Here is a 21,559-nt window from a genome sequence, read left to right on the forward strand (position 1 = left end):
ACACCCCTTATATACTTATAGGCAGCCACCAGGTCCTCCCTGAGCCTACACTTTTCCAGGCTGAAGAGTCCCATAGCTCTCAGCCTCTCATCATAAGGTCTGTTTTCCTGCCCTCTGATCACACATGTGGCTCTCCTCTGGACTCTCTCAAGCTTCTCCACATCCTTTTTCAAATGTGGAGCCCAGAACTGGATGCAGTACTCCAGCTGCAGTCTCACCAAGGCAGAGTACAACAGGAGGATGACATCCTGCGATTTGCTAGAGAAGCATCTATGGATGCAAGCCAGAATTTTGCTTGCATTGCCAGCTGCAATGTCACATATTTATCTTGTGGTCAATCATGACCCCCAAGTCCCTTTCGGCCGTGGTGTGAGCAAGCGTAGCACCGCCGAGTCTATAAGCATGCTGCGGATTTTTCTTCTCAAGGTGGAGTACCTAGCATTTTTTTAGTGTTGAAGGCCATCATGTTTTTGTCTACCCATTTTCCGAGCCTGTCAAGGTTGGCCTGGATCACCATCCTGTCATTGGGTGTGGACGCTTTATCCCGAAGTTTGGTGTCATCAGAGAACTTGGCCAGTCCACTGCTGACACCAATATCCACATCATTAATGAAGATGTTGAAAAGAATAGGTCCAAGGATGGAGCCTTGGGAGACCCCACTGGTCATGGTGCACCACAATGATTGACTTCTGTCAACTACCACTCTCTGGGTCCAACATCAGAGCCAATTCCCCAGCCAGAGGACTGTAATGTAGCCAAGGCTGCGGTTGGCCAGTTTTTCTATGAGATGATCATGGGATACCAGATTGAAAGATTTTTTAAAAATCAAGATATATGATGTCAACCTCTTCTCCGTTGTCCAGGTGATACGTCACCTGGTTGTAGAAGGAGATGAGATTGGTCAGGCAAAACCTACCCGCAACAAACCCATGCTGGCTATCCCTCAGGAAGTTGCCTTCAGCCAGTTTGTCAAGAATGGTCTCTTTGATGATTTTTTCCAAGATCTTCCCCAGAATAGAGGTCAGGCTGATGGCCTGTAGTTCCTCAGATCTACTTTCCTTCATTTCTTGAAGATAGGCACCCCATTGGTCTTCTTCCAATCTTCGGGCACTTTACCTGAACACCACAAGTTCTTGAAGATCCGTGCCAATGGCAGAACTATAATGCTTGCCAGCTCCTTAAGTAGCCTGGGGTGTAAGTTGTCTGGGGCAGCTGACTTGATGGTGTCCAGCTTCTCAAGGCATTCCTTCACATGGTCAGCATTGATAACAGGTAACAATTCTCTCTCGCCCTAGCCATCCTGTACCATATTGAGCAGGGCCGTCTCTTGGGGCTGGTGAAAGACCAATGCAAAATACCTGTTAAGCAGGTTGGCTTTTTCCTGGGCATCGGTTGTCAGTTGACTCATATGGTTAAGCAGGGGTCCAATGTTACCCGTGCTTCTCCTCTGGCTCCCCACATATCTAAAAAGGGACTTTTTATTGTCCTTGATACATGTAGCCAGTTGGAGTTCAGTTGCAGCCTTGGCTTTCCTGGTTTGTTCCCTACAGGTCTGGACCAGTGCAGAGTATTCATCCTTTGGGGTAGATCCATCCTTCCATCCTTTATAGGTCTTTCTTTTTAGATGCAGGAGATCCTCTAGTTCCCTGCAGAGCCAAGGGGGCTGCTGTGCCCTTTTGCTGCCTTTCCTCTGAGATGGGATAGACACTGCTTGAGCTTTCAGGATCATTCCCTTGAGGAGCATCCACTCTTCCTGATACCAACTCCCCTCCCCTTTGGGTCGAGGTCCCTTAGGGCCTCGCCAACAAGCCTCCTGATCTTGTCAAAGTCAGCTTTCCTGAAGTTGAGGACTTCTGCATTGCTGACTGACTTACCAGCTTTACAGCAGATGGTGAAGCTGCTCAGCTCATGGTTGTGGTCGCCCAGCTTCCCTTCGATCATTAGGTCACTTATTAAGTCATCCCCCATTGCCAGTACCAGGTTGAGCAGTGCTTTGCCTTTCGTCAGTCCATAGACTTCTTAAGTCATATAGAGCTCACCCACACACAAGGAACCTTTGCGACCATTCGGATGTGGCCAAGTGCTATTCCCATGAGATGTCAGGGTAGTTAAAATCTCCCATGACACCCATGGACCAGAAGCACACAGCCTCAGCTAGTTCCCTGATGAATTCCTGGTCAAGCTCTTGATCCTGGCTAGAAGGTTTGTAGTAGACTCCCACCATTGTGTCCCCTGTGCCTTGTTTGCCATGGTTTTGATCCAGAGAGTCTCCAATCATCCCTCCTGGGTGCCAATGTCAGCTTGCAGGGATGCGTAGCTTTCCTTGACAGGCAATTTTTGACAGGAAAGCTACCCCCGCCCCTTTTTGACAGGAAAGCTACCCTCACCCCTTTTTTCACATGATCTCTCCTGTACAGTGAATAGCCATCTATACCTGTGGGTGGAGTCCCACCAGATCTCCATTGTCCCTATGAGATCGTAATCCTTTTTGTTTAGTGGGAGGACCAGTTCCTGCTGTTTGTTTCCCAAGCTCCTGGCCTTGGTATACAGGCACATAAATGTCCCAATGGAAGCCCTTGCCTTTCCTACAGATTGCTCTGGGACTGGGGTGAGGGTGGGTTCCCTTGAGTGCCTTAGGCTGCTAGGTTTACAAAAACTGCTTGCAGTGGCAGTTCCTGACCATTTCCTCAAGTTCTTCTCTTTACTCAAATTGATCCTTAGTTCTTTTAAAAGTACTGCTCCTGGAAAGGGTAAATAATTCACAGCCCAATAGAACAAGTTGCACACTTAAGAGAAATGAAATGAAACTTCACAGGGTTGAGGAAAAATAATTCTCATCTAACAAACTCCAACCCAAGCACAAGTGGCACATCTGCTTGGTAAGGTAGTGAAGGTGGATTGTCTGTGGTCTGCTGCTTCACTTGATATATGGTTCTGGCTTGGTGAAATCTTTTTGTGTTGACTTAGGTTTTGCAGCCCATCCAGATTTCCCTGTCTCATGGTACTTTGTTCTACAGATCTCTGTAGTGTGGGAACATAAAGCACAGACTTTCCCTTGCTTAGATTCCCTGCATAGTGAAATGTCGCATTTCCAATATGCCTGAAGCCATCTGGAATCATGAAAGCCTGCTCTGTATTTCCCTTTCTAACATAAAACAAAGACATAGCCTGAGGAACATGTATTTTATTAGTCTTTCCAACTTCAGTTTTACGTTATAGCTGTTTTACAACATTACATCTCCTACCTCAATAAATTCATTTTGATGATCGTCAATATACTGGAATATCCGTGTTTCCAAGTCCAAGGAAGATGGGGACACTCTCGGCTCAAAGAGTAGCATTACGGCAGCAATGGACAATATCTGTAAGACAAAGTCCAATGTATTAAAAGCACTCCTAAGCACATATACTACACAGTTTTCCACTGAACTGGCAGCCACAAAAAACTGGTGTGATGGGCAAGTCAGTTGGTTTTAAAGTCCTATGATACTAGAAGAAAGCATTTATTTCATTTTAGCACAGACAACATACATGAGACTTAGTCACACTGCAGGGGGAAAACCCCCCAAACATCAGTGGGCTTATGGGTTTTGCACTTTCTGAATTAGGAGCAATTCTGAGAACCAGTTCTAAAGGTCAGTGTTTTATAAAGAGATATCCACTGCATCATACTAAACTGCAAAGCAATCTCAATCTGTATGTTCTGCCAAAATACAAGAAAAAAACTGCAAATACGAATACAAGCTGCCCAAAGGGATCAGCCTTTCCAAAGAAAAAAGCTTCTTCCTTTCCAAAAGAAAAAAACCGAATAGGGTCTATAATGTACATTCCATATTTTACATGCAATTTGTTTAAGGGATAACGTTCCTGATGGAGAAGTATATGAAGCAATAAATAGCTTTTGTGGATGATTAAACACTGGGGCAAAGCTGAGACATTTGATAACTGCAAAAGTCATTTATTGCTGGTATACTCCAACTGCCACGAACATTATTTCTTGACAAGATGAAAGAAGATTTAACAAACCACAGCATTTAAAAAAATATTTTTCTTCAGGGTTTGACAGTTCTCCTCCTGCTGCTTCCTCAGTGTTTCTGCTGTTGTGTCTTTGGGAGTTAGGTTAGTAGGGCTTGAAGGGTGAGGCTAAAATCAACAAACTTGTCAGTTTATTTGGAGCAAGGCCAGGGAAGGTGGGGAGAGAAGGTGCTGGGGTTAGCAAGAATGAACCATGTTGCCAAAAATGTATACTTAAGTGGTGAATGCAACATATGCAGCAGTGCACCCTGTAATTTTTTTAAGTTTGGTTTCTGTACAGGAAACTCAAAGATGCATTCCTGAATGTTTAGCCAATGGCTATAAAAACAGTTCAGCAATGCTTGGAAGTGAAGCAAGATGTAGCAGGTCAATATGACAAAGAGGAGAAGACTGATATAAAAATCGCGGTTCGTTTCTTTGGAGGCTCACGAATAATAATTCTTCAGGCACACATTGTTAGTAATACAAAGGATATATTTGCAAATAGGGTCAGAGTGAAGACAAAAGACCACACTCTGCCCGTGAGGAAAACTCTCAGCTGGGTTTTATCCCTTCCCTCCTGGGCACGTGTGCAGAAGCAGGAACTCTTACAACTCATTTCCGGTTCATACAAACATATATGAAATGATGTCACGTCATCCGTCGCATGTGCATTATAATTAACTACTTAAGTATGCGGGGCGGATAGGCTTATATGCATTAGCTAATTACGCATGCTTAGAAAGCTCTCCAGGTTACCAAAAGTTCAAACCCCGCCCTTTCCCAAGGACACAGTCAATTAAATCACAGCCTTTGTAGTTTACAAGAGTAGAGGCAGAGGAGTTTGAAGGTATGTGTGATTTAGTGTTACAAAGAGATAGTAAATTAGCGAGATGTCCTTGGTGGTGTTTCTTCTTATCAGGTACGAGATACAAACTGTGCAGCTTTAACAACACTCTATTCACTATACATTTTAATAATATTTCTATTTTAATAATATTTCTAACAAGACAAAGGCAGGAGAAGAAAGGATTAAAAGAAGGACTGTGTGGTAACATAGGTAGGTACCTGGTGGACAGCCTGATAGTTCCAAATCTCTTTTTTTTTCAAAAAACACAGATTAAAATTGTCCAAACACAAATGTTATACAGGCTTACAAACTTTCAGCCAAAGTTTTTATTGGCAGAAGAGAGGAGGCAAGAGAATGTGAAATAAAAGAGGAAAAATAAAGAAGAGCCAAGTTTTGAAGGCTCTTGGAGTTGACCAGAAGCCTCTTACAAACTGGAATCTACTAAAAGACTTAAGAGGGCGTGGTATGGCTAAAGCAATGGCCAGAGATGACAGCCATCGCAGCTATGATTGGGTTTAAGCAGACAGGCTTGATAGCCAAAACAATATCATTTTTTTTCAGATGTAGTCAGACTTCTAGGTCTGCTCAGGGTTTTCATATGGGCAATATGTCTAGAATTTAATTAATCTGCAGAGATTGGAGATTTAATGCCTAAAGTCCAGCTTCAGTCAACGAGTTTCCCTGATCTCAAAACCAGGAAATTCAAACTCTCCTGGCAGCTTCTACATATTTTCAAATCCTCCATGGAAATGGCAGAAACTATTTTTCATGGATAGCACACTACAACTTGCCATAGAAGTGCAATGTACTGAAAGTAGGTCTGTGGGGCTGTCAAGGCAAGTGGAGTGCAATGGTTTCAGATGGATAACAAGCTCTAGACACCACTATTTTTTCAGTAGTTTAGTGAAGAATAGATCTTAGATAGTCATTTGGAATGTACATATACAGTCTAAGCTACTTAAAATGCCTGTGTGTAATCAGGCAGCCTTATAAATTACAGAAATGATACTAGCCATTTGCCAAATCCTTTTCATTTCAATATTAAGAGGCACTGTTTAAAACCCACGTATGTATCCTTGCTGGTTCCTGCAAGAAGAGCCTGCACTCAGCTCTTGCTGCCTGCTGTCACCTACCTTACTTGGAGTCTGTCACAGCCTCTGCTCAACTGCTCGCACCTCATTAAGGCTCTTTATCATGATTCTCAGATCAGTTTGGCTTTAATAATAGCCTTGAAACTAACAGGGCCTAGTAGTCCCAACAATGACAAATAATAACACAGCACTGAGATCTGCTGAGACCAGCTGGAAGAATTAGCTGTCCACCATGCAAGCTGCATAACTGCCAGGTGAGCTCTCCATCTGTAGCTTAAACTGAATCAATAAGTTAGGGGAGCTAGCTTGGTGATCTAGAATCAGGATGGGAATTCTGGCTGTATTGAATACGGGTGCAGACTAGGGCTGTGCCAAACAGCACCGTTCTGTTTCGCCCAGCTTTTCGACGGAACAACGTTTCATTTCGATTCGAAACTGCTGTTCCGTTTGGTTCCATTGAAACAGTTTTGCCGTTTTGATGCTGTTTTGACGTTTTGCCCATAGGCTATAATGGGAAAGCTCAAAACAGCCTATAACTTTGTCATTTCTGGCCTTATTTCAATGAAACTTGCAGAAATGGTAGCTCCTTCTGAGGGCATGAAGCCTGCCACGTTTCAAGGAGATAGGTGCAGGGGTTTCAGGAAAACTGCACCTCAAAGTCTTGAAAGCAAAAAACTCATGTCACGTGTATGTGTTAAGCTACAGCAGGGTCAAAACTGCAGGGGTGGTAGCCCCTGCTGAGGCAACAAAGCCTGCCAAGTTGCAAGGAGGTAGGTGCAGGGGTTTGGGGGAAACTGCACCTCAAGCTGTGGACAAGCAAAACTCATGACACAGGTGACACTGTGTGTTAAGATGCGCAGGGTGAAAGCTGCAGGCCTGCTAGCTGTCAAGGAGATACGTGCAGGGGTTCTGTGGCCCTACACCTCTGACTACTGACGGGCAAAACTCGTGACATGGGTGGGTAACTGTGTGCATGGTAAGGTGTGCCCTCACACAAACAATGCCGTCTTTAATGCAGTTTTTCCATCCCTCCCCCAGGGCACTGGGATTGGAAGAGACCTTAGGAAAGGATGACAGTCACTGGCCAGCTACACAGTCAATAAAGAGAGTGGTCCTTCCCGCACTTCCTCCTCCCTCTCCCTCTCCTTACTTTAGCCTGTTTCCCTGCAGGCAAGCCCAGCCTTGAGCTTTAAAACTCGACACATTTCGAAATTTTCGAAATATTTCAACTTGCTTCATTTCATTTTGAAGATCTACGTTTTGTTTCAATTTTGTTGTTTCGAGCTTGAAACAAGTCAAAACAGTGTTGAAATGAAACTGCCGGCAAAATTTCGCACAGCCCTAGCTAAGTTTACAAGATAGGGTGGTATTAGCAAATGTAATATTCAAACAGAAGATTGTAACATATTATGACACTTAAAACATTGACATTTGAGACATCGGAGTAATGCAAACAACTGGAACGGGGTGTCTGAGAAATAGATTTAAGCAAGGTAACAACAAAGGATGTATTTTGTTTAGAATGAGGTAGGGTCATGTCGCATAAAAGGCATTGGATTGTTATTGGAAAGCAGGGGAAAAGAAAGCATAAAGTAGTGTAAGGGAAGGTATGCTCCAGGAATGTCTTTGCTCATTATTCAAGGGAGAACCAGAGATAGAAGAAGCCAAAAAGAAAAAAAAAATATTTAGGGATTTTAAAGTGTAGATTTACCTCAAGTGCCAATTAGAGGAGTAATTTCTGCTATTTAGAAAAGCAAAACCCTAGAACTCTTGGTTCGGAGATTATATTTTTTATTAGACCTACTAAGAAATTGAAGAAAGTTATCTTCTTCTTAATCCTTTTTTTTGTGATTTCTTAGTTGGTCTAATAAAAGTTCTCTCTAAACCAAGAGTTCTTGAGTTTTGCATTTCTTTTTGTCTCAGACCAACACAGCTACCAAATACACCCCTCTTCTAGTTAATGCATTTTTCTTCAGATAAAGAAAAGCTGAATACTTCTCCCAGCAGGTGGAGCTAGTCAGCCATTCACAGTGTATAAAAATTCTATTAATGAGTTCCCATAACAGAAATCTGGAATAAAAGCAAATGGAGATAGTGAAGAGTTCTTTGAAAGAAGCATTTAAAAAATGCCAGGGAAAACCCAAACCCCTCTCAGACAGCTTACTGAGAAGTGAGTGATGAAGGCTATTTAGTTAGTAGTTTGGGGGTATTTTGAACTTTGGGACAAAACATCCACAAAGTGGGATATAACAGCAGGCAGTTCTGCAGCTGGAGAGTAGGGCGTGGGGAGGGGGAGAAGCTAGGGCAGCAGCCTCAGGCAAAAATAGCTGCTACCACAGCTGCCAGCCAGCCACACCGCTGCTGCTGCCAGCAGCGGGGCAGCTGGCACTACTTGTGCTGCTACTGGCCAGGGCCTGGAGCTGCCCTATTATGCCTGTGAACAGAAGTGATGCAAGAGATGGGCCTAGTCTGAAAGTCCAAATCTGAACCTCTGGGTATGAAAAGTTCAAGAGACATCCATGGCTGTCCCCACACTCTGAGGCAAAAGTACTTTTGAACTGGAAATACTATTCAAGACTTGGGGGAGGGTGTGGGGGCAGTTTCTTAAAATGGAAGGGATTAAAATCAGACCCACAGGAAACACTGAGAAGGGGGATGTTTCTTTCCGGAAGGGCTGTGGCTGAATGAAGAAACAGTCACCATTTATTTTGGAGTATAAGGAGAGAGAGAGCCTAAGAGAGGCTTTGGCTATAGATGAGATTTTCTGTCAGATGTGAAGTCACTATAATAAATGTGAAAAAAGTTTGAAAGTTAGTGTTCAGTTTCAGGTATCCTGAACAGGAAAAGAAAATTAGCTTGTACCCATTTTGTTCTTTATGATACTTCAAAGGCAACCCAAAACTTGATCTTCTTTTTAAAGGCTTTTTTTTTGGTTATTATTTATTTCAGTCACTCAATTCTTATCCGCAGAGGGAAGATGTTGCAATTCATGAAATTCACGACCAAGGCTCCCAGGTCCATGACCATGACCACTGCCACAGTACAGAAAAACAATATTTTCTTTCCACCTTTTATCCAGTGATCTCAGAGTATTTTTCTACTGTTAACTGAGCCAATCCCACAACAGGAAGGGATGGTAATAGTTATGTTTTTACAGATAAGAAAGCGAGATACAACACTTGCTACTTGACTAAGGCCATCTGGCAAGAGCGGCAGGAATAGAACCTAACTCTCTGACCAGAACAAGCCTTAGGGGTGGGCAACGTGGGTAGCCACCCAGGCACCACGTGCATGCACACAGCAGTGCCCAGCCCCCCCGGGTCAGCAGTACTGCTGCAAGCAGAGGTAAGTGGGCAGGGGTGCAGGGTGCAGTATGGCAAGGAGGCAGAACTGCCCACTCAGCCCAGCCTGCCCTACCTGCCTCTAGCTGCTGCTCAGGAGGAGCCAAGCTGGGCCATACGGGCAGCTCTGCCTCCGTGCCGGATTGCACACCATGCTCCTGCCTACCTGCCTCTGCCTGCAGCAGCGCTGGAAACTTGAGGGAAGAGGATGGGCACCATTTTCCCTAAGGCCAGCTCTGCCTCTGACACCTAGTCATTTGGGACCACATTGCCTTTAAGTTTTCTGCTACTTCATGAACTGAACTGAGATCTTCAGTTCTGGCCCCCACTATTTCCTATAGTTTAGTTTTCATTCTTTTTCCCCTGCTCAATAACATCCACTTTTGAGTTTCTGCAACACCAGCTCTATCCTTGCCCCCTCCAAGATGCATGTCACAGCCAGGTCTGTTCTAGAGAAGGTTTTCTAGTATTCTGGACCTTCTTAAGCGTGTTGGAGGCCCTGGGTACATGCTGTTTAGGGCCCTCCGTGCATTTATTCACTTCACAATTACAGCAGTGATTGCGCATGAGTATGCATGAAAGCATATTTGGCACTTGGCTAATTGCATATATAGATTTGGGTGTAAGTATGTGTGCTCATGAAGAAAACCAAAACTTATGGTGGTCCTGAAGTTCACACTCTCTTCATGGGCACATATTGCATATACCTCATTCAGTGCTGACTATTGGTTCTCAAGGCTTTGTCCTGGTGAGCTTGTGTGTTAAGATGGCACTGCTAGTGTATTATACCCCTAAACCTCAGAGTGCAGACTCAACTTATACTGCCAAGTGTGCTTTTGCCAGTATAACTTTATATGGCACTGGAAGTAGGGGGGAATGAAACTGCACGAATAAAAAATAATCTACATGAGTATTTTTGCCATCATACAAATGGTGAAAATATGCATGCATGCACACACGCACTACCCTCTAATCAAAAATAACAACCTTGGAAAAAGTTTGCCATACATGTTGCCACAATACTGCATCAGCTCTCTTAAGCATAAAAAAGGTTCTTCAAAATATTCATCCAGTGGCACAAACGACCTACCATGCCCACTCACAATATATTTCATTCCTTAATTTCCATTAACCTATTTTTTTCTTCACTTCAGTAGCACGTCAGCATCTATTTTAACTGCTTAGGGCTTGCATCCTTTATTTCTGACACCATAATAATGATAAAACATGGTACTTACATGGTGTTTTAGAGCACAGCACTTTACAAGCAATTGGCAAGTAGTACTGAAAAGTACTTATTCTTATTATCGTTATTACTGCTACTATAACCAACCATTATGATGCTATTATTAAGCAGCTCAAAACCCTGTTCCCATTCAGTGGTGTTTTACCATTCATAAAAACAGCCAGTGATTTCCATTTACTTTCCCCTACAGCCCAGTTTCAACATCTTTTGTTTACCTTTAACTGATCTAGACAAATTAGAAGATTATTTACTGGGTATATAGTGCTTTAAAAATATAAAAGCACCTGTGATTAAGTACCATTTAAAGTGAAAAATGTCCCAATTTATAATGCAAGGATTAAAGACTCTTATTTTTGAATAGCAAAACCTTGATTATTCTAATTCAGTGAAAAATTTCTTTACTGTATCATTAAAGATACTGCTTAATGTCCTAGAGGTAAGCAGTCATCCATCAGTTTCTTGCAGGAACATTGTTCTGTATAGTTAAGACCAAATCCTTTGCTTTTATCTCAGGGATTCAGCTGTAACTGATGGAAATTTTTCAATTAAATGACTTGTTTGAAAAAATAGCAGAGTTTTTATGTTAAAATGTTTCACTTTGGTTTTGTTTTTAGTGGAATCTGAAAATTAAAATAAATATTCTCCAGATTCAGTTGTAAACTTTTTCTCTGTCTTCCTCTTACAACTACTGCCAGTGATGTATTGGGCCATTGAGGGCAAAGAAGAAAGGGAAAAAAGAGGGCTCTAACAACTAAAACTCTGTTCACTTTTTAAAGGAAAAGATCCGGGGAAAAAAATCATTCCCTTTTGAAACCTGCTAAACAGTATATTGAAAACTTTTTGCAAAAAGTCTTTAATATTTTTCAGTCTCCAGAGTCCAGACTTTGGGACGGTAGCCATCTAGATCAGATCAGGCCTGGCACAGATTGGCAGTAGCATAACTGAGCACTGTTTATGATTAGGGCTGCCGCCCTGTATGCCACCTTTTTTCAGGGAAGGGTGCGGTGGAAGGCAGGCACATTGATAGGTGCCACTGCAACAGTAGCTGACCACACCACAGCCATTGCCACCGTGGCAGCTGGCACTGCCCAATGGGACACAGCAAACCTGTGATGCTTCTGTAGATTGGTGCACATTGCTGTTTTTGGATGACTCTTATTTTCTGTGTTATTACTGCATACATTTAATAATGCAGTTCAGTATTACCATTGAACATGGACCCAGAGACTCACTTGGGCAAGATATGAAATCTTGCAAAAAAACCCCCAAAACCTTGTACAAGGTTACCTAATGAGCTCAGATTTTGCACAGGAAAATTAGGAGGAGAGCTCAGCAGTGCTTTCAGGAACTGACAGACAATGCATGTGTGGTGAATGGAGAGTGGATCTGTAATAATTTCATGAATGTGACCTACCTGTGAGGATAGTCAGGTGGCAGCCGGTGTTCCATGAGGTAAGTCCCATACCCTTCTCAAATGCTACTCTGATCCCTTTCCTCTGCTGAGTCTGCTGCTCTGCTTTCTGTTCCCCATTCTATCTGCTGCTGTGTTCCCTGCTCTCTCCCCTATCTGCCTCATGCCATGCACAGAGACTGCCCATGTCACTTGTGGTACACATGCTGCAGGTTGACCATCCTGACATTGTCAATCCATAGCCAAATTGGGGCCACAGGCCAACCCCACTTAACGCGGTTTCACTTAGTGCTGTTTCGCTATAGAGCTTATTTAAAATTCATACCCAATTTCCATAGCACTGAGCCAGTTTCATTATAGCGCTCAGTGAAGCAGCAGCGGCAGCAGGAAGAAGTGAGTGGCAACAAGTGGGCAGGCGGGCATGAGCTCAGGGCCACACTGGTGCCACTGGGCCAGGGCCAGCAGGGGCCCAGGGCAGGGCAATAGGAGCAGGGGCCCGGGCTGGCACATGGTGCCGGAGCACCTGCTGGGCACTGGGGGGTGGGGAGAAGTGGCGGCTGCAAGAAGCAGCAAGTGGGGGGACAGGCATGAGTGCAGGGCCCCTGCCAGTGCCAGCAGGGGTCCAGAGCGGAGCAACAGGAGCACGGGGCCTGGGCTGGCATATGGTGGAGCAGCTGGCGGAGGGTGGGGCAGGGGGAAGAGAGAAGCAGGGGCAGGGAGAAGCAGTGAGTGCGGGATCCCATGGTGCCAGAGCCAGCAGGAGCACGGGCTGTGGGCTGGCACGTGGGGCTGGAGTGGCCAGCAGGCAGGCAGAGGGATGGAGAGCAGTAGAGCAATGGTGAGAAGCCATGGCAAAAAGCAGCAGTAACCAATTATTTCTATTTACATTAATGCCTATTGCGAAGTGGGTTTCACTTAATGCGGTTCTGCTTAACGCTCAGTTTTCCTGGAGCCAATTAAGAGCGTTAAGTGGGGGTTGCCTCTATTGAAATAAGCTTCAATGTAGAGGGATTAGTTTAAGGAGTTGTTAGGAAGAGCAAGTAATATATATACTGCTGCAATGCTTCTGTAGATTGGTGCACACTACTCTTTTTGGATGACTTTTATTTTCTGTGTTATTACTGCATACATACAATTGTGTGCACGCATGTGTGTATGTGTGTGTGTGTGGCATTCATGTGCGTGTGTGCATACACACCTGGCTAGGATCGTCACCTTGTTGTGGTGGAGAGGCTTGCATGTTCCAATGATGCCGAGAGCGACACCAGCTGGAGCTTATGTTGCTGGTAGGGCCACGCATGGTGGTAAGGTTGAGGGGGAGGTTCCAGGCAGAGAACAATCCAAGAAGTCCTCAACAGTGGAGCAGATGGAGGAAGGCTGTGGCCCCAATGGCTGTGAAGGTGGAAGAAACCACAATGGGGAAGTGGCCCCAGTCATCTCGTGCTGCTCGGGCCAGGTGCCAGATGATTGGAAGATAGCCAACGTGCTCCCCATCTTTAAAAAAGAGAGGAGGGAGGACCTGGGCAACTATAGGCCTGTCAGTCTTACCTCAATCCTAGGGAAACTCTTTGAGAAGATCATCATGGAGCACATCTGTGATGGGCTGGCCTCAGGGATGATGCTCAAGAGCAACCAGCACGGTTTCATTAGAGCCAGGTCATGTCAGACCTACCTGATTGCGTTTTATGATCAGGTCACAAAAGCATTGGATGCAGGTGTTGCTGTGGATGTAGTCTTTCTGGACTTCAGCAAGGCCTTTGACACTGTCTCCCACCCCATCCTCATTAAAAAAATTGGGCGACTGTGGCATTGATGCCTACACAGTCAGATGGATTGCAGATTGGCTGAAGGATCATACTCAGAGGGTGGTGATGGACGGGTCATATTTGACCTGGGGAGAAGTGGGTAGCGGAGTCCCCCAGGGCTCGGTCCTTGGGCCCGGGCTGTTCAATTTCTTTATCAGCGATTTGGATGATGGGGTGAAAAGCACCCTGTTTAAATTGGCTGATGATACCAAAATTTGGGGTGAGGTGAGCATGGTAGTAGGAAGGGAAAGACTGCAGCAAGATCTGGATAGGTTACAGGGGTGGGTTAACAAAAACAGGGTGCGTTTCAACACTGACAAGTGCAGGGTGCTGCACTTGGGCAGTAGAAACCAGCAGCACACTTATGAGATGGAAAACTCCCTTCTTGAGAGCACAGAGGCAGAAAGGGATCTTGGAGTCATTATTGACTTCAAGATGAACATGGGCCGACAATGCAAGGTCACGGTTGGCAGGGCTAACCGCACCTTGTCATACATCCACAGGTGCATCTCAAGCAGGGCCTTTCCCTCTATGCAACACTAGTCAGGCCACAGCTGGAGTACTGCGTCCAGTTCTGTGTACCCCACTTCAGGAGGGATGTGGACAACATTGAGAGGGTCCAGAGGAGGGCCACCTGCATGACCCAGGGACTACAGGGCAGACCCTACAATGAGAGACTGCGGGACCTGAACCTGTTCAGCCTTCACAAGAGAAGGCTGAGGGGGGACCTGGTGACCATCTATAAACTCACTAGCGGGGACCAGAAGGGTTTGGGAGAGACCTTGTTTCCCCTAGCACCCTCTGGCATAACAAGGAATAATGGCCACAAGTTGTTGGAGAGTAGGTTTAGATGAGACCTCCGTAAGAACTACTTCACAGTCAAGGTGGCTAGGATCTGGAACCAACTTCCAAGGGAAGTGGTGCTGGCTTCTACCCTGGGGGTCTTTAAGAGGAGGCTTGATGCCTACCTGGCTGGAATCATTTGAGCCCAGGTTTTTCTCCTGCCCAGGCAGGGGGGTGGACTTGAAGATCTCCAAGGTCCCTTCCGACCCTACTTCTATGATTCTATATGATCTTGGTTCGCCATGCACTGAACCTGGCCACCAACCGCCAAGATCGTGTGTACCTGACTGTGCACTCAGGTTCCCATGTTAAACATGCCATATGCAGGCTTCCATCAGGTCCAAAAGCCCTGTGGTGGAGGACTGGTGATGGGGGCAGAGCTGTTAGGGCAGAGCTGATACCTGGGGGCCCCCAGCCAAGAATCTGCACACAGGTGGTGGATGAGCAATGATCATTGGGCACCTGTGTTGGGGCAGGGGTGTCCTTCGGGTATCCGCGACCAAGCAACCCTTTTTAGGTTACCCTCTGCTCACCCTGATGGGGAGGGGGCTAGAAAAGGTGCCCTAAAAATAGGATGGGAAGCCACTTCCAGCGGGATCACCATTCCTGTGATCGAAATAAGAAAAAGCTAAACTTCAGAACCTGGAATGTGAGAAGGCTTATCAATAACCCAAAGAGCAATCACCCAGAAAGACAAATTGCCATTGCTCGGGAGTTAGCGAGGCATAACATCGACATCGTGGCTCTCAGCAAAACATGACTCACTGGGGAGGGACAGCTGATGGAGGTCAATGAAGGGTACACCTTCTTCTAGAAAGGGAAACCAGACCACAACCCTCATATCCATGGAGTTGGTTTTGCCATCAGGACCAAGATCAATGATGTGCTCCTCCAACTCCCTTTAGGTGTCAACGAAAGGCTGATGACCCTTCACCTGCACCTCAGACAAAACCAATGCACCACTGTCATCATTGCATATGCTCCAACTCTGTATTCCAATGAGGAAGTCAAGGAAAGGTTCTACTCCAATCTTGACAATGACCTTGCCTCCATCCCCAGGGATGACAAGTTCATTGTCCTGGGTGACTACAATGCCCGGGTTGGACATGACCATGAAATCTGAAGCAGAACTATCAGCAAGAATGGCGTAAGGAAGGCCAATGTCAACGGTATCCTGCTCCTAACCAAATGCACCCAACACAGCCTGATTGTGATGAATTCTGTCTTCCATCAGAAAGACCAGCTCAAGACCATGTGGAGACATCCAAGGTCAGAGCACTGGGACTTCTTGGTCTACATCATCTTCTGAAGTAGAGACCTGAAGGATGTGCTCATCACGAGGGCCCTGAAGGGATCTGAAGACTGCTGGATGGACCACTGACTTGTGCATTCACTGATGAACATCTGCCTAGCACCAAGACACTGGAAGACCCAGAAGGCCACCTGGAGACAACTGAATGTCGCAGCTATGAAGAACCCTGGACAGTGGGAGGAGTTCTAGGCCCAGGTGTATAGTGCACTGGAGCAAGTCCCTACTGCTGATGACATCTCCATTCAGGCACACTGGGAACAACTAGTCCACTGTCCAAGACTATTGGGTTTGCATTATGAAGGAACTAGGACTGCTTCAATGCCAATGACACTCAGATTTGTGATCTCCTCTAGTGGAAGCATGCAGCCTTCATCACCTGGCAAAGCCATCCACAAACTCAGAGAAAGATAGCAGTCTACCACCAGCTGAAGGCTGGGATCCAGAGATGTATCCATGACATGAAGAACCACCACCACTGTGGGTGGAGAAGGTGTGTGAGGTCCAGGACTGCATCAACCAGTATGACATATCTAACTTTTCCAAGATAATCTATGGACCCCGCTCCGTTGGGCAAAACCCCCTCCGATCACAGGACTGTTCCTGGCTTCTCAAAGATGACGATGCCATCTGTCTACATTAGAAGGAGCATTCTGAACTCCTCCTTAACTGGGAGTATATCAAACTGTCCCTCAGTTCCCTGTGGTGGATTCCCTTGGCAATCCACCAACTATCGGAAAGCTGAAGTGGGCCATCCAACAGATGAAAACCAACAAAGCCTTCAGGCCAGATAGTATACCTACAGAGGTCTACCATGCTGGTGGCTTCCAGCTCACATCATGACTCCACCAGGTTATCCTCTGCCTTTGGGATGAAGAGGTCATCCCCCAGGCATCTCAAGAACACAACCATTTGTTCACGACCTACAAGAAGGGGAACAAATCTGACTGTGGGAACTACAGGGGGGTTTCCCTCCTGTCCATTTTGGGATAAAATCCTGGCCTGCATCCTCCTGAACTACCTTTGTCCCATCGCTGAGGAGATCCTTCCGGAAACCCAGTGCAGCTTCTGACCATCCCAGGCCACTGTGACCAGGCAGATCCAAGAAAAATGTCAGGAGCAAAATCAAGAACACTGTTCCTCACCTTCATTGACATGACCAATGCCTTCGATTCCCTAAATCATGAAGCTCTGTGGACCATCCTCCAATGCCTTGGCTGCTCGCTGAAGTTTGTCATCACGCTGAGACTCCTGCATGACAATATAACTGCCACTGTCCTGAGTGGCAGATCTGAAACCAACACCTTCCACATCCAGACTGAGGTAAAACAAGGTTGTGTGATCACCCCCACCCTGTCCACCATCTACCTGACCGTCATCATCCATCTCATCCGAGATGATATACCATGTGACATCAGTATCCACTATCAACTGGACAGGAAGCTTTTCAAATCTTGTGCATTTCCAGACAAAAAAATGAAACTTACTACCAAGGACATCCATGACTCAGTTTGTAGATGATTGCTGCATAATGACTCACTCTGCACAGGATGTTCAAGTGACCCTAGAACTCTTCAATGCATCTTATAAGAGACTTGGCCTGTCTCTGAACATCATGAAGACAAAGGTTCTCCACCAACCCCCTCCCCACCCCAGCCAACTGAATGTCCCTTGTGCTATCTACATAGATGGGGAGGCTCTGGAGTATGTGGAGCACTTTCTGCATCTTGGCAGACACCTCTCTCAATGGGCTACCATCGATGAAGAAGTACAGCACTGGGTCAACTGCACCGGTGCCACCTTCTTCAAGCTGCAACACTGTGTCTTTGAAAATAGAGATGTTCAGAAGTCAGTGAGGGTCCTGGTTTATATGGTTGTCGTGCTGAACACTCTCCTCTACTGCAGTGAAGCCTGGACTGTCTACCGATGCCACATTAAGATCCTTGAGAGCTTTCATCAGTGGTGCTTGTGTCAAATCCTGGAGATCAAAAGGGAGGACCACTGGACCAGCACAAGCATTCTCCATGAATCTGCATCCTCCAGCATTGAAGCCTCGCTCTTGAGACATCAACTCCGATGGATGGGCCACTCCATCCAGATGACTGAGAACTGCCTCTCTCTCCAGATTCTCTTTTCTCAGCTCTCCATTGGCCAACACTCAAAGGGCAGCCAAAGGAAACAGTACAAGGACTCAAGGTCACCTTCAAGCACGGAGGCATCAACACCAACGGTTGGGAGGAACAAGATGCTGAATGTTCGGCATGGCACCACCTGGTCCACCAACGCGTGCGTCACTTCAAGGCCCAACAACTGGATACCCAGGCAGAACAGCAGCGTCAGAGGAAGGAGAAGGAGACCAACCTAGTGCTGCAAATCCCACTCCCTTGTGCAACAACATGCTCCCATTGCCAAAGAATGTATGCATCCATAATTAGACTTCTCAGTCCCCTGAGGACCCATCAAGCCTGACAGACAACATCCTCAATTTTGAGGGACTGCCACACACACACACACACACACACACACACACATTTTGGTTAGTCTATAGGATACAAATCTACCCTATGTTCTCAAAGAAACAATGGAGAAACAATGGCCAAAGACCAGACATTTCTTGATAAGCCATTTTGAGAGAGAAAAATCTAAGACAAGATGCTACTTCAAGGTATTTGGCAGGATGACTCAGCTGGTTTGCTAAGAATTAGGAGCAGAGTTCAGAAGAATACTAGAAAATTAATAACTCCCTCCAAAATTGGGAGTTTAAAAGGTTATTCAATCACCAGGACTATTCATAGAGAGCTTTCAGAGACATGGAAGGCTTTAGGTAAGATCCAAGCATGCCTGCTGTGGTTTTTATCCTTTTCTTTTTTTGCTATGTACTTTCATATGTCAAGACAATGTGGGTATGGACGCACAAAAAAGTCTTTCAGTACAAATGCTCCAATTTTTGCCATGCATTTGAATGGCTGTCAGCTCCTGCACATAAGTCATACCAGCTGCTGCCCAGTTGAAACAGGCTCCAAGTGTTTTGTGCCTGTTTAGGAAAGAGGTGCTTTAGAGTCGTTTCAATCAGCTTTGGTTAGAGACTCCTGGAGGGAAGTTTCTTGCTTGTGTTAACACAGTTTAAGAACAGGGTGGTTGCCACCTCAGAACCAAGGGTGAGAGTGAAGCCTGTCATCTGAGGGGTACGCTTGAGAGGACCTACAAAAGTGTTTAATATACTGCATGCATGTTGTGCAAGTATGGCAAGGCAGTAAGAATAAGGACTAGCATAACCTGGAGATCAAGTTTAAGATGGGTAACTTATGGAGGTCCACTCTTTAATTAGGGGAGGTAGGAGTGATGCGAGAGACTGGAGGAAAGCACAGCACGTGACCAGCTTAATAAGATATTTGCATCAGTAAAGCTACAGATGTTTCTTTTCACCTACTATAGCTTGACAGGTTCCCTAGTTTCACATTTAGTCTATTTCTTCTGAAATTGTTCAATTACCTCTTTCTTCTCAAACCTCAATCCAGGAAAGACTTGCAACACTGATCTAGGTCATCTGTCCTCATTTCACTTCACCCTGAATTACAAAACAGGTTTATCTGGGTTCTGTTAGTTATACAGAATCAATTTTGAACTCAGATAAAAGCATAGATCAAAGAGATTAAAATAAACAAAGGCAAATAAGAAAGAGGCATCTCTGATTCTTCATACACAGTTTTCCCATTCTGTGTATGTATAAGCTTTTGCTGTTTCATATGTATACCATTTTCATTGCATAAAAAGGGGAAGAAAGGAATTACGACAACCAACAGTTTCACAGCATTTTAAACCCATAGTAACACGGCATTTTAAAATACATAGAGATAAGTGCTGAAAAAAGATGATTTTTATATGGTTACTTTTAATATGGTCCTGATGAGCTTTCCTTTTTTGTCTGCCGCATATACAAATGAACCTCGGAAGAGACAGGCTAGCATGTGTGGCCACCATTCAGTTTTCACTAGCTCTTCATTGTTCTGGGGGGGAAAAACCTCCTTAAAATTCTGCGGGGGAAAGCAAACCAACCAACCAACCAAGACTTTAATGACTAATTCAGTACAATGTCCAAGATGAGATCTACAAGCTTCTTATTAAACATTGTGCATGTGTGAAATTTAACTTTAAGCTAAAAAGCAAGCATGAATTATGCAGAATGCTGAAAAAAGTGAGAGAAAATACTTACGGAGCCCTCAGAAGTTGCAGGGTGGACTAAATACTGTAAATCCAAAAAAGAATTAGACAGCAGCTATGTTGTATTGTACTTCAGGGAAGGAGGGAGGTGTGCCGAAGAGATGAATCTACATGATTCTGCACACTACCAATGCAGAGGGCATCACCATTTAACTAACATTTTAGAGCAACCAGGAAGAACTGAAGAAAGGGAGTAAGTTTAATAAAAAGAAGTGAGCCTTCTGGCAACATTAAAGTATCTCACTGTTGCAGCCAAAAATATCAGCTTAAATGAATAGTACAGGCTGGCAATAGAGAAGAAAAAAACAAAACACTAGTGTTCAGATCCTAATAGGTTTGATCTGATCTGACTTTGAGGAACAAGTAATACCTGTTGGAAAAAGTTAAACAGCTATTTTTAGAAACAATGCCTGACATTCTTAGCGCTTCCCTTCCTTCACTACACTTACTAAAGGAAAGACTCCACCTTTGAGTCTCAAGTTTTTATTTATTTACTTGGCTTATGCAATATGGTTGTGTCTATAAACAAATTTTATATTGCTTTAATTAGGTAGTGTAATTAAAGGACCATAACACACTTTCTAATTATGACACAGCTTTATTCATATGAAGGCAACTCATACTGGTTTAGCTCTTCCTGAATGCAGTAGGATATAGGCTATACAAGTAGGTTACCTTAGTTTAACTGGTATAAAAATTGTGTGTAGACCAGGCTTTAGTTCTTGCTTAGGTTATATTTGGTTTATGCCATCACAAAGCAAAGGGGAATCTATGGATCTGGGCTTCATTATTTCCAGTAAACAAGCCAGTAATGCACAGAATTAGCATGTGTTGACTTGTTGAAAGGATGCAGTGAAACATTTCTCTTCTTACTAATTGACGTAAACATGAAGAATGTCTGGTCTGCATCTTGCTAATAGTAAAACGCACCTTTGAAACACAGAGACTCTTCAGTTACAGCAAGGGTTGGTTTCCCTAATAAATGGTGAGTCTTTCGAAGTGAAGATCTTCCTAATGGAACCATTAATCAACTAACAATTTCTTTAAAAACATAACCTTGAGAAGCTCTCTCCTGAGCAGAGAGGGTTAGTGATTGTCGGGATGCCAGTGGGATTGAAGTGGTAGGACCCCTTGTGGCCACATAGATGACTTCAGCATTTTTGGCTCCTCACTTGATAATTCTCCATGGGAAACAGCTTCCATTATAGTCAACATTCAGCAAATTGCAAGAGAAATTCAGCTCCTCCCAAAATCTGACAGTAACTAAAAATGGCTAAAGAAATAAGAGTCTAATCTAGTTCTGCTAATCTTGTAGTTTCGCTAAAATTCTACATGTGAAGTGCTGGCAGGTTCGTGTTTGTTAGTAAGGATGAAAGTAGTTTCACACTCCAGTAACAGTCTCATTTTTATAAGTCAGTTTATCCTGAG

The 21,559-nt window shown here is 44.7% G+C and overlaps 1 protein-coding gene across 5 annotated transcripts in view; it reads right to left on the reverse strand.

Annotated features, from left to right (window-relative positions):
- The window catches only part of CNDP1 (carnosine dipeptidase 1), a 49,292-nt gene that overhangs the window by 22,505 nt on the left and 5,228 nt on the right, over positions 1-21,559 (reverse strand). For 4 of the 5 annotated variants that reach the window (XM_019545009.1, XM_019545003.1, XM_019544977.1 and 1 more), the window contains exon 2: positions 3,246-3,362. In XM_019545009.1, coding sequence (XP_019400554.1) covers positions 3,246-3,362 — 117 coding nt within the window. Of the gene's footprint in view, positions 1-3,245; positions 3,363-20,123; positions 20,149-21,559 lie in introns of those variants that run through there. The other variant, XM_019544996.1, reaches the window with a different exon arrangement.

Source organism: Crocodylus porosus, unplaced genomic scaffold (assembly GCF_001723895.1).
Source record: "Crocodylus porosus isolate Cpor-Errol unplaced genomic scaffold, CroPor_comp1, whole genome shotgun sequence".
In the NCBI taxonomy this organism is placed as follows: domain Eukaryota; kingdom Metazoa; phylum Chordata; order Crocodylia; family Crocodylidae; genus Crocodylus; species Crocodylus porosus.